The 16,005-nt window shown below is 33.8% G+C and overlaps 1 protein-coding gene and 2 non-coding genes across 3 annotated transcripts; 1 reads left to right on the top strand and 2 right to left on the bottom strand.

The window, feature by feature from the left end:
- The first annotated feature begins 670 nt into the window (after nt 1-670).
- Nucleotides 671-3,169, top strand: LOC149898510 (uncharacterized). The gene has a single exon (XM_090114829.1). The coding sequence runs from the start codon at nt 671-673 to the stop codon at nt 3,167-3,169; it is 2,499 nt and encodes an 832-aa protein (XP_089970955.1).
- A 580-nt stretch (nt 3,170-3,749) lies between these two features.
- TRNAG-UCC (transfer RNA glycine (anticodon UCC)) lies at nt 3,750-3,821 on the bottom strand. The gene has a single exon. It is a non-coding gene; the product is annotated as a tRNA-Gly (tRNA).
- An 11,261-nt stretch (nt 3,822-15,082) lies between these two features.
- On the bottom strand, nt 15,083-15,154 carry TRNAG-UCC (transfer RNA glycine (anticodon UCC)). Its single transcript has one exon. It is a non-coding gene; the product is annotated as a tRNA-Gly (tRNA).
- Between the last annotated feature and the right edge of the window lie 851 nt (nt 15,155-16,005).

Raw genomic sequence — 16,005 nt, 5'->3', positions numbered from 1 at the left:
AATTACCTAAAAAATCAAAAGGAAAACATAGAACTGCATACTATAAACTGAAGTAGGTACACAGTGGCTCACGAGTCACTGTGTACCGCTTCAAATTGAGTCACTGTACACAACTACGTCATTTTGATTATTTCATATTCAAATGGATCGAAAAATCAATCAATAAACTGAATTAAACATACAAAGGCAATCTGCATAAACATAACTATAAGACAGAAAAAATGATTCCAACATTTATTATATACTTTAGATATTAAAATCAATCAAACTTACGTTAAAAATATAATTTTGTGAGCACTAAAACAAAAACACGTGGTGGCACCACTGTTCGGCGCTTGAGACGCCGGCTGATTGGTTTGTACAAGTCCGAGGACCGTTAGCTTCAAACGAGGGAGGTAGACAACAACTGTGTACGTCTTATTCTAGCCGAACTAGTAATGAGTCACTGTAGCCGCCTGAGTCACTGTTTCCTCCCTGACCCTATATCAATCAAAATGATGGCATCGCGGTCTTCTACAAAACTTCTCTACAGATTGTAATAGAGGAACCGCCTTTTAATGAAGCAAACTGTTTACTTGTTTATATTGGTAAGGAATACCTTATCTGTGCTATTTACAGATCCCCATCTTTTTATAACTTAAACAATTTTACCATCTCCCTAGAAAACGTTATGCAATCATGCAAAGTAGCAAACTGTGTCATAACAGGAGACATAAACATTAACATCGCCACGGACACAAAAGACAAACGTGCTTCCGATTATCTGGACCTTACTGGACACTATGGTTACTATCCAGGCCATACATATCCCACCCATGATCGTACATGTCTGGATCATGTCATGATTAAATCCAAAAAATCTGCCAAAATCGTGATATGTGAGTCAGGAATCACAGACCATGACACAGTCCTCATAGGGTTTGGCAAAAATTGTTCTAATGAGTGCTCACCGCATAAAAACCAGCTGAAAACTAAAATCGACTACCCGAGCTTATCTAAAGCTGTTTCAGAAACGGACTGGAGCTATATATATACATACACAGATATAAATCAAGCATTAAGTAACTTCACGAACAAACTTAGTAACATTATTCAAAATTTCACAACAAAGGAAACTATACGCAACTCAAAAAACATTAAAAAGCCTTGGATATCTAAAGGATTAATAAAATGTATACGCAAGAGAGATGAACTACACATTGAAGCAAGAAAGAAAGAGAATAAAAACGACTTAAACATACAGAATCAATATAAAAAGTATAGAAACTATTGTAACAATCTTATAAAAAACCTGAAAAACGAATATGAAGGAAACCAGCTACGTGACGCAAACGGTGACAGCAAAAAGACCTGGAAGGCAGTAAAGAGCATATGTAACATTAAAAACAAGACCTCTAATAGCACAGCACTGTTAGCTACATCTACCGACCCCGACGCAAATTTAAATAACATTAACAGCTTCTTTGCTGGTGTGGGAGAGCATCTTGCTGAAAAAACACTACGTCTGTTAAATAAATCCGAAGTCGAGCTGGCTGACATGCTTGATCCGCAGAATGACAATAATTTGTCGGGTAAATCCTTTTTTGCAACGGCAACCGATGAGACTGAAGTGAAAAAGCTAATAAGCAATCTTAAGGAATGTTCAGCACCAGGGTGGGACGGAATCACCAACAAAATACTTAAGCTAACTAAAGATCATGTAGCTTCACCCATTGCTTTTTTGTGTAACCTTAGCATCTCAACCGGAATAGTCCCACTTTCAATGAAAACGGCCGATGTATGCCCAATTTTCAAGTCAGGCGATAACACGATTCCCTCAAATTACCGTCCAATATCACTTCTCACTTCGGTTTCCAAAATTCTAGAAAAAATTATGAATACCAGGCTTCTAAAATATCTCGAAAAGAATCGATTAATATCAGACAACCAGTATGGTTTCCGTAGCCAAAGATCAACAGAAAATGCAGTAACAAATCTTATCGATTTTGTCACCTCTAAATTGGACGATGGATATAAATGTATTGGAGTGTTCCTAGATTTAGCGAAAGCTTTTGATACAGTGTCTAGACGCATTCTTTTAAAAAAGTTGGAATCCTTCGGCATCAGGGGCACTCCTTTAGCGTGGTTTCAATCCTATCTCACTGAACGTAGGCAAAGAACTTGTATAGGTCAAAAGCACAGTAGCTATGACACAATCAACTTTGGCGTACCACAAGGCAGTGTGCTAGCACCGACCCTCTTCATTCTCTACATAAATAGTCTCTGTTCCTTACAGCTACCCAAATCAAAAATCTTCACTTATGCCGATGACACTGCCATCGTCTTCTACGACAAAACCTGGGAAAAAGCGTACGAGGTTGCAAATACTGGTATAAAGCAAGTCTCTAATTGGCTGAATCTCAATCTCCTAACGCTTAACGCAGAAAAAACAAAGGTCATCAATTTCAGCGTTAACAAAAGAAACTCATGCAAACAGCGTCTCGCCATTAAATTTCACTATGGCAACTGCTCACAAAATAACATAATATGCGACTGTCCCGCATTCGAAGAAGTTCAAAATATTCGTTATCTTGGAGTATATGTAGATAACCATCTCAACTGGAAAAAACAAATTGATTATGTCTCAGGTCGCCTACGTAAGCTAATATATATATTTAAAAGAATGGGCCAAGTCGCTTCGGACAAACTGCTTAAAATGATCTACTGCTCATTATGCGAATCCATAATCAACTACTGCATTGTAGTATGGGGTGCTGCACATAAAACACACTTAATGAGAGTAGAGCGTTCCCAACGAGCCATACTAAAGGTATCATATAGGAAACCCCGTCGCTACCCAACTGATATCCTCTACCAGGAGACCGGTTGTATGCGAGTGCGACAATTACTATACATTATGTCGGTCGCTCTTCGGTTCCACAAAACTGCACCATCAAATATGTATGTCCCTTCTCGTTCCCAAAGATGTAGAAAATGGAATAGACCTAAAACTAAACTAAATTTTGGCAAAAAATCATATCTATACATGGGTCCTTTTATTTACGAAAAACTAAATTTAGCAACTAACCTCCTACCCCTGACCAAGAGGCAATGCAAAAAACATATAAAAAAATTCCTTTGTGGTTTGGACTACGAACACACCGAAAACTTCCTCAGACCATTAAAATAATTCTACAAACTCACTCAAGACATTCATCCTATCTCATTCACTCTCAGAAATTTATTCAAATAGCATATTGCATGTATTTTCGTAGTTAAGAATTTACCTCTGTATAAACTGTAAATAGACGTAAGCTGGAAGAGACTATTCTCCACAACACAGGGAATCCTAGTGTGGAGATTAGTGCATTGTATTATCTACAAAATGTTTATGCAACAATAAAGATTTTTGTATTTTTGTATTTTTTTTTTTTGTATATGTGAAGTACATCTGTGTAGTATGTGCGTGTGTGAGTAAAACATGAAATCGGACAGTTATTTGTATGGAAATTTAAAGTCAGATGATTGTAATGCTACCCTCAATTTGTTTGATATTATTTTGTTTCTTATATTTTGGCATAATAATATGTCAATTGATTCTAATTGGAATATATTTTAGAAAGAACTGTTCTTCTAATTCCTGATCCAGAATGTATGTAAACGTCAAACAAACAAAATAATACCGCTTAATAAGAATAACAAGGCACTTTGTAATATGTAAAGATAAATCTGTTCCTTGATAATATTAAAAATAGGGTGTACAAAAAATATGCATTGGCCGGGAATCGAACCCGGATCAACTGCTTGGAAGGCAACTATGCTGACCATTACACCACCAACGCTTGTTAACTTGATCTAAAATAGACAAAATTAAAACTGAAAGTTTGTGTTTACTCAGATGGCAGATAATGTCTATTGTAATGAAATGAGTGTTATGTATTGAATTATAAAGACTTGTCAACAGAAGAAAGAAAGTTATTTTAAGATCAAAGAAACGAAAATTTTAACTAATATAGTGCCAATATGCATGTATGTATAAGTAAATAAACTAAATAAACGATGTACTTATTACTAGCTTTGTGCTCGCAGCTCCGCCCACGTAGAATGAGGTGTACCTATCACCGCGGTAAAAAGTAGTCTATGACACTCTCTAGCCCCCTCTAATTAGCCCCCTAGCTATATCCATAGCCAAAAATGTAATGTAATAGATTTTAAATTGTATGTGTAATTTGATGAAATAAATTACATATCCATACTAATATTATAAATGCGAAAGTAACTCTGTCTGTCTGTCTGTTACTCAATCACGCCTTAACTACTGAACCAATTTGCATGAAATTTGGTATAGAGGTATTTTGATACCCGAGAAAGGACATAGGCTACTTTTTACCCCGGGACATAGGATAGGTTTTATCACGGAAATCCCACGGGAACGGGAACTATGTGGGTTTTTCTTTGAATGCGCGGGCGAAGCCGCGGGCGGAAAGCTAGTTAACTATATATTATTTGTACTATATCTGGTTCATATAGGATACATTTTACGACTATACATAATCTATACCATATTTAATATTATAAAGCTGAAGAGTTTGTTTGTTTGAAAGCGCTTTTCTCAGGATCTACTGGTCCGATTTCAAAATTATTTCGGTGTTAGATAGCTCATTTATTGAGAAAGACTATAGGCTATAATATATCAACATTCAACACGCTAAGACCAACAGAAGCGTAGCAAAGCGGGTGAAATCGCGGGAAACAGCTAGTATAATATACGGAACTTTTTCTAAAGAACTCCATTCTGTCTGCACGTCACACACAGCGGGCAAGCCATTTGTCATGAGCCTAAACAAACACACGGTATGAAACTATGTTTATATTAAAGTTTGACTTTGTTTACATTGTGAGTATATTGTCACTTGAGAGATCGAAATTGATCTTCGGTTTACGTTTAAATTCTGAGTTCTGAAAATATAGTTATGACCTTATAATCTGACTATAAAATGTCTTTATTAGTTTCACTTACGGGTATATAAGTACCGACTTCTTTAAACTGGATTTTGACCCACTTTTAACGGACACATTTAATTCAAACTTTGTTTTTTCAAGGACTTTTCAAGGATCGTTGAGAATTTGACAAATTACAATACAATAATTTGTTGAGTTTGTCCTAATAGAAAATAGACCATGAAAAGGTTCTTGAAATATAAGGAAAACATAAAACATTTTGTCACTATAAGGATAACCTTTGAGAAAACCATACTCATAGTAAATAATGCGTGAGTGTTTCTCAAAAGTGCTAGGTCTCTAAAACAATAAAATGATATCATTAAGATCAAATATAGTGCTTCATTGTTTATGTAGATCACATAGTATGATTTGGCAATGAATACAATTATGATACATGCAATTCAGTGTACCTGTCCACTGCATAGATATATGTAAAACAAGCCGTTATTGTCAAAAAGGTTATAAGTAAATGTAAAGCAAATCATCTCATCCGTGATTTTCCTTAGAACAGAGTACCTAACATGTTCCAAATAAACATTTTTTTTAAACATAAACGATAGATAAAATTATCATCTTCTTCTTATTTGTTTATGGCCTTCCCGATCCCAATAGGGACGGATTCTGCCAGTGTCAAGTATAATGCACGCACAGATCAAAATTGATCGTTCATTTCAATGATTACGGTTATAATGCAGCAACTTGATACTCTGTGCTGAGGAAAAATCACGGAAGAGACTGAGCAGTTCAAATACGGGATCAGTCCCTGGATAGATACAATTCTCTGATGATCCGTCCAAAACTTGACATTGGCAGAATCCGTCCTCACTGCAGGGATCGGGGATTGCCAAAATATAAGAAAGAGAAGAAGTAGAAGCCTCGTATTCATGGTAAACATTTGTTGAGTAACAGTTGATGAACAATGTTGTGGAGTGGAAACTATTTAATTTTTGATGCTTGAGAGCATTTAAACATGCGTTATCAACTCTGAAAAACGTCGTGTTGTGATAAGCAGAAAGCGGAACTCTGAACAATTTAAACTTAGCTAGATAGTTGAATCTAATACAATTCAATATTCATAGAGGCAAGCGATAAATATATAAATAAAAGATCTTCTTACTTTTTCATCTTATTATTTTCAAATGTTCTCGCAAAGAATGTTCTCACAGTTAATTATTTTCCTAGGGAACCCTAAAATATTGTCTGTCTGGCAATTGATCGGAACTCGGTGTTTTTAATGGTGCAAGTTATGTTGTGTGTTTAGAACGATACCCACGTACAAGTGTGGACATTCTTGTGACGTTTACACTTTACTAGTGATGTGCTTTGTCGATTAAATCAAAATTTTTAACAGTAATTGAAAGAAATTGTTCGATAGAAATGTGAAAATTTATATGAATCATGAGGTTTTGAATTTGGCTTTGAATGTCGGTTTACCGTTGAAATGTTTTTTTGAAGTGTTTGAAAGACAAATTTTCATTTCTTTAAATCTTAAAGTGGGTTGACATTTCTATAATTTATGTGGATGCACCAATTTATTCTTAAGAGCGCATATTCTATTTAACGCAAGTCAAAAACTCCGCGATCTATTACGATAGATCGCGGCTTGCGCTATCCTTTTACTATGAACAGCATAGGTCCACAGGAGAGCGCCGAGCAACATGTCCTCTCTCTGGAAAGGCTCGCTGCCTGTGCTCGCTGCCGACTGATTTTAATCGGGTCGCGCGCAGTGTTTTATAGTATGTACTTTAAAAAAAATTGTAGAAAAATAATAGAGGTACCTTAGTTGATTTTTTAAATTTTATCTTATAAGTAAGACATTCTTTTATTGCAATATGTATAAATTATATTCAATAAAGTCAAATATCTTGGTGAAAATAATAATTTTGTCGACTATAATTTCTAAAAAAAATCACATTGTTCGGATTTTAATTTCGTAAGTTAGGAGTCCAAAAAAAAAAAAATCTTTTAACTAACTATTTTAATAAGGATTTTTGCAGTTAGTTAAAAATAATTGTGTGTTAGATCTGTCAGCAATTTCAGATATTTTTAGCTTCGAAATTGACACTAAAAGTGAAATCAAGTAATCATCGGATCAGTTATCTTGATGGTATTCAGAAATACTGCATTAATTGAAAAAAACTCTTAACTAACTACATAGACAATAAAATTTCCTAAAATTATTAGTAATTCATATGTTTGTAAGATAAGTGGTTGATGGACAATCTGGTTTGAAAAATCACATATTTGAGCCAAACAGCGCACGGACCGCGTACACAGCCTTAAATACGTATATTTAATTCAATAACAAAGAAATCTCACTATTATCAGTCAATCTTTTAGATATATACGATATTACGCAGATAGATAAATACGAATGATTTACGTAGAAATTACTTGATTAGATTTTATAATTAATCAAAGCTATTATGTATTTGATCCTTGTCCTGCATTAATTGATAACAATAGAAAATAAACCATTATTAATGTTGCATACTGAAAATGAATTTTTTGCTAGTTGGTATATTATACTTAGTACATGGTTATTGCTTATATTAAGCAACTTATTTAGCGAACATTAATTTAAAAATAAAAACATATATTTTTTTACAAAATACGTTTGATTAACATTTTTATCTATACATACAAATATTATAAAGAGGAAAGGTTTGATTTTTTGTTTGTTTGTTTGTTTGTATGAATTGAATAGGCTCCGAAACTACTTGGCAGATTTGAAAAAATCTTTCACTGTTGGAAAGCTACATCATTTCTGAGTGACATAGGCTAGGTTTTATCCCGGAAATCCCACGGGAACGGGAACTATGCGGGTTTTTTTTTGAAAACGCGGGCGAAGCCGCAGGCGGAAAGCTAGTCTAACAATAAATCTCTAGGTACATACGAATACAACAATAAGAAATAACCAAGATAACATTGAAAACATTAAAAAAAATCGATAACAAATCACATCACTATAATAATATTATCTACGATTCCAAGAGCCGCGTAAATTCAAACCGATACATGTTCCTCACACTTCTACCACAGTATTACAATATTATTTCCTATATTGTAATACTGTGCTACTACCGTGACATTGTACGCTGTTTTTATTTTGTATACTTTATCTACCGGTTTTTTAATAACTCAGGCCCCGGAATCACAGACACAATAGAAAATCTATTGTGTCGTAGACCGATTGGGCCGTTCGGGGCTCAATGGGTTAAAAAGCTCCAAAACTAAAAAAAGTTCGTAAAGAATATTATGTTATGTATATTGTATAATGTAAAAAGTTCAAATTGAAGGTTATACTGATTCCAAATGTCGCTGAAAGAGAAGAACTTGGTAGTCACTCAAAATTTTATCCAATAATTTATTTAATGCTAGATAAGTTTTGGTGGGATTTATATTTAAAGTTAATGATATCATCACAGATAAATCAAATTTTCAGTTATTTAAGGCTTAGATTCTAAGCTATAGTACTGCATAGTACATATATACCCGTACTACGTAGAATATTTTCAAATACAATTATTTTTTTTTATGTTTGTAGTACATTCGCAAAAACCACTCAACCGACTTTCTTCTAGTAATCAAGTTGATACACGGTCAAGTGCTTATTAAATTTTTACACACAAAAACTACTTTGTTAGTTTTGAAGTGAAAATACGCAGGAACTTAACAGGTTGCTCATAACTCCTAAGTTTCATACGCGTATGTTTTATAACATTTTTCTTCGAACGTTAAACGTTGTGTCATTGTTTGCAATCCTTTTACTGCATTTACTGGAATACTGTATTCGTTAGTGTTCAGATGTTCTCAAACTTAGTGTCTTTTAAGAACTTTCCAAAGTAAATCAAAATTGCCCATAGTGTGTAGAGCAGCTTTTAAGCCATATATTATATAATATATTTAGTTGTAGGCTTGATCCCACAGACAAACTGCATGTGCAGTTTTGTGGGACTTAGACTTAAGTTATTGTAATAATTTGTAAGAATAATTTCAATAAATAATAATAATATTGGCGTAGGGATGTGACGACCCCATCGCCCCCGGTTGGCATATCTACAATAGATATCCCAACCGTGCAGTCAGTCACCCCGCAGGGCACCTTGTGGCGAGGTGTCGGGGAGTAGCGACCCCGCGGGAACCGAGCGCTCCCGGGGGAGGTCCCTGTCCTCACCTCTGGACTGTCCCAGTGGCAGTTCGGAGTGAACAATGACGAGGTTCAGGATCCCCCACCTCTGGCTTGCCTTTGTTGGCCGCCCAGAGTGGAGCCGCCAGAGCTATATGCTCGGGGGTGGAAGTGTCTAATGGCGTAATAGCGGGGAAACCCGCTCCGGGCCCGCGGGCCCGCGATGGTGAAACCGGTGCCGCACCTCTCTACACCCCTAGCCGTTCAGCTGATGTTGCCCCCTTGTTGCCATACTCGGTAACCTTTTTGGGAGCCCATCGACCGAACTGGCGAGTCACCGTCTGCCATTATTTTCAATTTTTAATATTGAAAAGGCAGACGTCCATAGTCCCCATAGAACCAATATACCAGTCCATCTAACACCCCCTTCCATAACCCAGTTTTGTTCATTTCCATTTTTCTGCAATAGTCCTACATTGGCCGCGGACTGCCCAGGGCTGTATCTCTATAGTGCAGTCATGGGCAGGCTGCGGCTGGTGTCCCACAACACATTAAATTCTCTAAAGGGCCTCTGCGTGTTGGACCTGTGTCCCCACGTAAGCCTTCCAAAGGACCGGGTATCTTCCTTCTGGTGGTACCCGTGTATTATGGAGAGAGACATAATAATATTATATAGGTTCAATTTATTTTGCATTTTTGATGTTTTCATTATCTTCTTTTGTGTTTGTTTCTGTGTGAACATTGTTTACATTCAGTATACACCTGTACTTCCTATGCTGTTATAGGTGATATGAAAACCATATTTTGAGTATAACATTTCAGTTAAAATATAGGTAACTCTTAAAAATTACATTCCTTATCTGCTTACATTACAGTATATTTTTGAGCATTATACTGTTTTCTATACTTTTTTTGTTAAGTTTGAGAAACACTTGCTAGAATGAGTACTAGTGTAAACCATAAACTTTGTAGTCTATGAATAAAACAAATACAAGCAAAACATGATTTTAAAGGTCATAAATTTCTCGTCACTTATATAAAAATATCAATGTAACATAACATGGAGCTTTGAAGAATTACAATGATTTCCCGTCTCAATAGTTTAATTTAATTTATACTGGATTTATAAGAATTTCTTATGATAGCTAGTTGATCGACAAATATAAAAAAATAGCGTGTCTGCGGAGCACATGTGTCAGAAGTGAAACTTCTTTTGCAAAGATACAAAAATCGTCGCCGATCGATTATTTTTGATTTTTATATTAAGTACCTAGTTTTGTACAAGTAGCATCGTGTGATCTTTTATTTTTATCTTGAAGTGAAACTTCTTTAGGCGCGTTGAGAGCAAAATTTCAAGGTCGCGTCATGGAAATACCGTCACGTCGTGGAGTAAGTTTCAAACCAATATAATATACCTACTTATGACCTTAAGCCTAGCACATTCCATAGTAATTAATCAATATTAGTTCCACACATGACACCGAAAATCAATTTAAAAAGAAAACAAATAGACAAATTTCTCGGTATCTTATAGGAAACTTTATTTAGTATTGAGTTACACGTTCCTACTTCCTACTTTATTGTATGTATTTTATGTTTAAATGGACGCTATTTTGAGCTTTTTGGGTTTGTAATAAGGTATATAATAGCGTGCGGTAATTGTTATGTTGGATGCATATAAATGATTTATTGTATGAATGGGCATTTAAATAGAACACGTGTTAAAAATTTTAAGAATTTTACAGCGGTTTCTTTTAGACGTAGATTTAAAGGACACATGTGTTTGTTTACTCGCAAATCTAGTGTATATAAGGAAGAAGTAGTTTTTTGCTGTTGTTTTAATAATAGGTAATAATAAAATTAGTATGATTTTCGTTTGTTATCAATAAATGTTTATTTATTTATATTTATTTATTTGATATTTAGGAAGCTATTACATTGCTAACTAATACACGATACATAATAATATCTGTCTATAAATGTTTCTTAGTTTTTGATATATTATTATGTATAAATGAAATGAAATGAATACCTACTCTTTATTGTACAACACACATAGAAATATAATTTGTTAGAGAGATATATAATTACCAACAGTGTAAAATTGTTATGACTCCTTGCATTATAATTTGAAGTCGACAAAGTAATGATTAATATTCATCACAGGTATTTTTTATTTGTCATTATTATTGCACTTCTCAATACGTTTTTGTTCAGGCGCCATATTGTCTGCTTGACTTTTATCTCGTGAAACAACAAAAGCACGTGTTACACTTCCCCAAATCCCAAATAGGGACCACACATTCGGTTCGCGTGTCAAAAGTGCCAGGCCAAATTACCCTCCCAGATATGGTGACTATAAATTCTATTTTAACTGGACAAAAATAAAAAAGCTAGCTCATATAAATTAAAATAACTATGGAACGGAGCATACAAATAATAACGTAGCTTGCACACAATAAAATTAAATTGCATTGGAAAAATACCAATACGCGTAGGTATGTTTAACAACATCTTTTAAGAATAATACGTATAGGTAATATTATAATATTGTAAATAATATTCTAGTTTTATTAAAGTAAGAAAGTCCTAAAATTCTAAAAACGCATGACACCCTACTCAAAGCTCCCCGAAGCGAGCACAATTTGTGAGAATGCACACTTTTTGAACATTTAAATTATTTCTTTCACGAGAAAGTTAATTGTGGACCACCGACACAGTAAACATTTTTTAAATTTGTTTTTTTAAGCTTTGTTGTAATCGAAATTTATATTTTTTATTTCGTTTATACTTTCGTTTAGCTGTTGCTCGTGTTTTTATTCGCGTAGACTATTTTTATTGGCATAGATTTAAATATTCAATTTTACTTCCTACATAGGTACGTAAAAAAAGTTTTATCGTCAGTTTTCTTTCTTTTTTGGCGTATTTTTGCAAACTCTTGTTTCTTTTCTAGATAAAGCATCATAGCACATCTAGCGCAGTTGACAGATACATACAGTTAGGAATTTTTTGAAATTTAACCAACTTCAAAAAAAGGAGGAGGTTGTCAATTCAACCGGTATTTTTTGTCTGTTTTTTTTCACAGTTGAATTTTGTGGTAATTTCGAGATTGAAACCCGTAAAGATACAATAATGGTGTCCGTTTCTGTGCCTAAGATATTAATTTACAAGAAGAAGTAATCCGAATGTATAGACCATTTACAGGTTTAAATACGGTTTTATCAGTACTATATTTGTATTTGTTTTTCCTTGTTTTTCTAAATACCTGCTAGTAATGAACACAGAACGTTATTTTATGTACCAATTGTTTTAGCTCGATATTTGTACTTATATTCAATAATTATTTTTCACTTATAATACCACAAGAGCTTCAAAATTATCGGGAACTTTATGATAGGTTCGTTGCAAACAAATGAAGGAGTCAAGTTTTTAGTCAAGGTTAAAATTTCACGAGCGCGAAGCGCGAGTGATTTTTCCTGAAAAACTTGACGACTTTATTTGTTTGCAGGGAACCTTGAGGGAAATGCCAGATAATTTTGAAGCTCGTGTGGTATTCGGGGGATTATTTATACGTCCCAAATGTCGGCCAATAATTTCACTAGTGAATTCAACCTGTCAGTTGACCAGAGAAAATTTTCAAAAAATTATCAGTATACTACCATGTAGGTTGTACCACGTGACGTCGAATGGTGCAATTCTATTGGTCGATATTTGGGTCGGAAAAATAATCACCAGTATTTACAATAAAATTTATATTATGTAAACTAAATTATTAAAAAAAAAAATTAACCAAATTCGTAAAAATAAATATCTAATCAAACGGAAAACTTACTTTAACAAAAAGCTCAAATCACATGGAAAGCTTAATTTAACAAAAAGCTCAAATGATATCGAAAGATTTATAAAACGAAAAGCTCAAATCACATGGAAAGCTTGATTTAACAAAAAGCTCAAATCACATGGAAAGCGTAATTTAACAAAAAGCTCAAATCACATGGAAAGCTTAATTAAACAAAAAGCTCAAATCACATGGAAAGCTTGATTTAACAAAAAGCTCAAATACCAATGCATATGACAATAAATGTCTTCAAAAGGTTAAAAAAGATCTCAAAACCGTATTCGTATAATCGGACAGCTAATGTACGCTCAACTACTCCTCGCTAAGTTACTAAAAACTGGTTAGTCATCAAATAAAAAAAATCATCACGTAAACTTCGATCACATTAACAAGAACAAAGTATTTGGAGCGTCGAAACATGAAATCTATGGTATTCCGTTGAAATGTATGTCATCGCTAGTAAGAATCGGTTATGACTTTGCCGACATACAATAATGGACTCTGGTAGAATATTAAAGAGGAATGTGTCAATTATAATACGATTGTAAGGAGTTTTGTAACTAGTCACTTGTGCTGGTTTTGACTGTATACGATACGATGTTATTACAGGTTATAAACTAAAGGTACTGGTAAAATTGAAATCAACGCAGCCGATTTTCGGGGATTAAGGATTACACCTGATTACACAATACACAGACTACGCATTAGACTATAATATACTAGCTGCGACCCGCGGTTTCACCCGCGTGGCTCAAGTCCTGTTGGTCTTAGCGAGATGTTATATAGCCTTATATAGCCTTCCTCGATAAATGAGCTATCTAACACCGAAAGAATTTTTTAAATCGGACCAGTAGTTCCCGAGATAAGCGCGTTCAAACAAACAAACAAACAAACTCTTCAGCTTCATAATATTAGTATAGATTGTATAAATTAAACATTACGTTGTGTCCAAATATACCGACAAAAGAGAGAAACTTTACTAAAAAAATGCCATAGATTTATCATTCATTCTATTGAAGAAATTAATTTTTTATATTTTTTTATTTCCAGATTTATTTACCAGCCAAAGCTACAGTTTGAAGACATCTGTTCACACATTGTTTTCGCACATGTCTTTCCTTCTGCAATAAAATCCCCTGAAAATGACTCACAGTTCATAAATCTTAACAAAATTTAAACGAACAGAATATCTTCCACTTCTTTGTTAGATGACGCACTGGGATATCTGATATGAGCCGATTAATTGGTGTCCTAATTAGCAAATGTTCGCATGTTGTACGTGTTTATACGTGCGACTATCGGAGTAATATTTTTGGCTAATTCAGAAAAAAAAATATTTAAATTAGCAAACATATAGTTTTTATGCATTAGAGGTTTGTTAATATAGAAATAAATAAATATTATCTCTAATATTTTGTCCTTGATTTTTACTTATAAAGAACAATCAACTTAACTAAAAAAAAAATTGCATTTGCAACCTAATGTTTAAGAAAAAATAATGATGAGTGATTTACATGTAAATATTGAATACCGTAAAAGTTAAATTAAAACTACGATGATTAAGGATATTTGTTATACAATAATAGGTACGGTTACAAATAATTCAGAATAAACATAATATTTAATTTGTATGGACGATTTATAGTAACAAAAATATTTTTTATTTTTTATAAATAAAAAATATTTTTTATTTATATTTATTTTTAGCTAGGACAGAGTAGTGAGTAAGTGCGTTAATTAGAACGATGTTATTCCCATATCGCAATACATGATGATATGAAGATTGTTTCTTGTGAAGATAATGCTAAGTCATCTTTACTACTAACTAGCCGTACTTTTGCTTGAAGTTTAAATCTATAATATAAAAATAAATCCCAAAATGTGTTGGTAAGCGCATAACTTGAGAACGGCTGAACCGATTCCGATAATTCTTTTTTTATTATATTCCTTGAAGTACGATGGTTCTTATGTAGGGAAAACGTAAACATGTACCACGGGCGAAGCCGGGGCGGACCGCTAGTTGATATTAAAAAAATTTTATCAAGTAGAACGACGAAGGTTTTTTTAAGGGTTCGTTGTGTACTATTTGTTTAAAGTTTAGAATGCCGATAAAATAAAAAAAAGCAAAAGTGTGCGTTGGCCGGGAATCGAACCCGGATCAACTGCTTGGAAGGCAACTATGCTGACCATTACACCACCAACGCTTGTTATTACAGTTTAGAAATAAGCAGTTTTATTAGATTACTGTTTTATCAATTATTCATGTGTAAAATTTGGAGCGAATTTGATAAGAAACGTTTTTGTTCTAAAACTATTTTCTCTCTGTCTTTACCGATTGTATCTATATCTTCCGTCTCTATTCTGAGCGACCTTTAACCTTTTCTTCTAAACTAATGTAATTTGCATATTGTATCTTTGTAAGTTAGAAAAGACGACATACCATTAAATTTAGTAAATACTAAGCCAATTATTTAATCTTATGTAGATTGCAAATTATACTAACTAGCTTAATACCGCGGCGTTGCTCTTTCCACTTAAGGTCCCCGGAAAAAGAATGCGTTTAACCAAACTTTTCCAAACATAATATTTTCCAAAAGGTGTTTTAACTACAATACGGAATATACACTCTTCAAGATTCTTTATTAAAATACATAGAGACCGCTTACAAGCGCGCTTGTGACTAAAGAAAAAAAGTTTCAGGGAAACCAACCGAAAAGGCAGGTAATTAATTGTTCTCCTCTTTTTTGTTTTATGTATATTGTTTGAATAAAGAAATTTCAGGGGTCAAACGCGAATATTTGTACAACATTGACCTTGTAACAACAGGTGTAAGGAATGCGCTCAATTGTAACGGAGTTCTTATTATTTTTCCTAATTTCTTACACGAAACATCACTGTTAAGCTAATTTCTGCTCTACGCCTGTAAATTAAGGTTTTTATTGCATTGTATGCTAGAAAACTTTGGAGGTACTGCATTGTTAAGGTAATTATGTTCTATTACTTTAACTTAAGGTATATATTGCATTGTAAATGAAGTTACCGCTAGAATGATTTT

This window comes from Colias eurytheme, chromosome 22 (assembly GCF_061535395.1).
Source record: "Colias eurytheme isolate Ceu_HAF_F1 chromosome 22, ilColEury1 Martin Lab GWU primary, whole genome shotgun sequence".
Classification (NCBI taxonomy): Eukaryota; Metazoa; Arthropoda; class Insecta; order Lepidoptera; family Pieridae; genus Colias; species Colias eurytheme.
Note: the sequence above shows the minus strand (reverse complement) of the source record. Positions and strands in the feature narration are given on the sequence as shown.

Coding starts and splice junctions, on each gene's coding strand:
- LOC149898510 (XM_090114829.1), top strand. CDS start 671: ATGCAATCATGCAAAGTAGCAAACTGTGTCATAACAGGAGACATAAAC.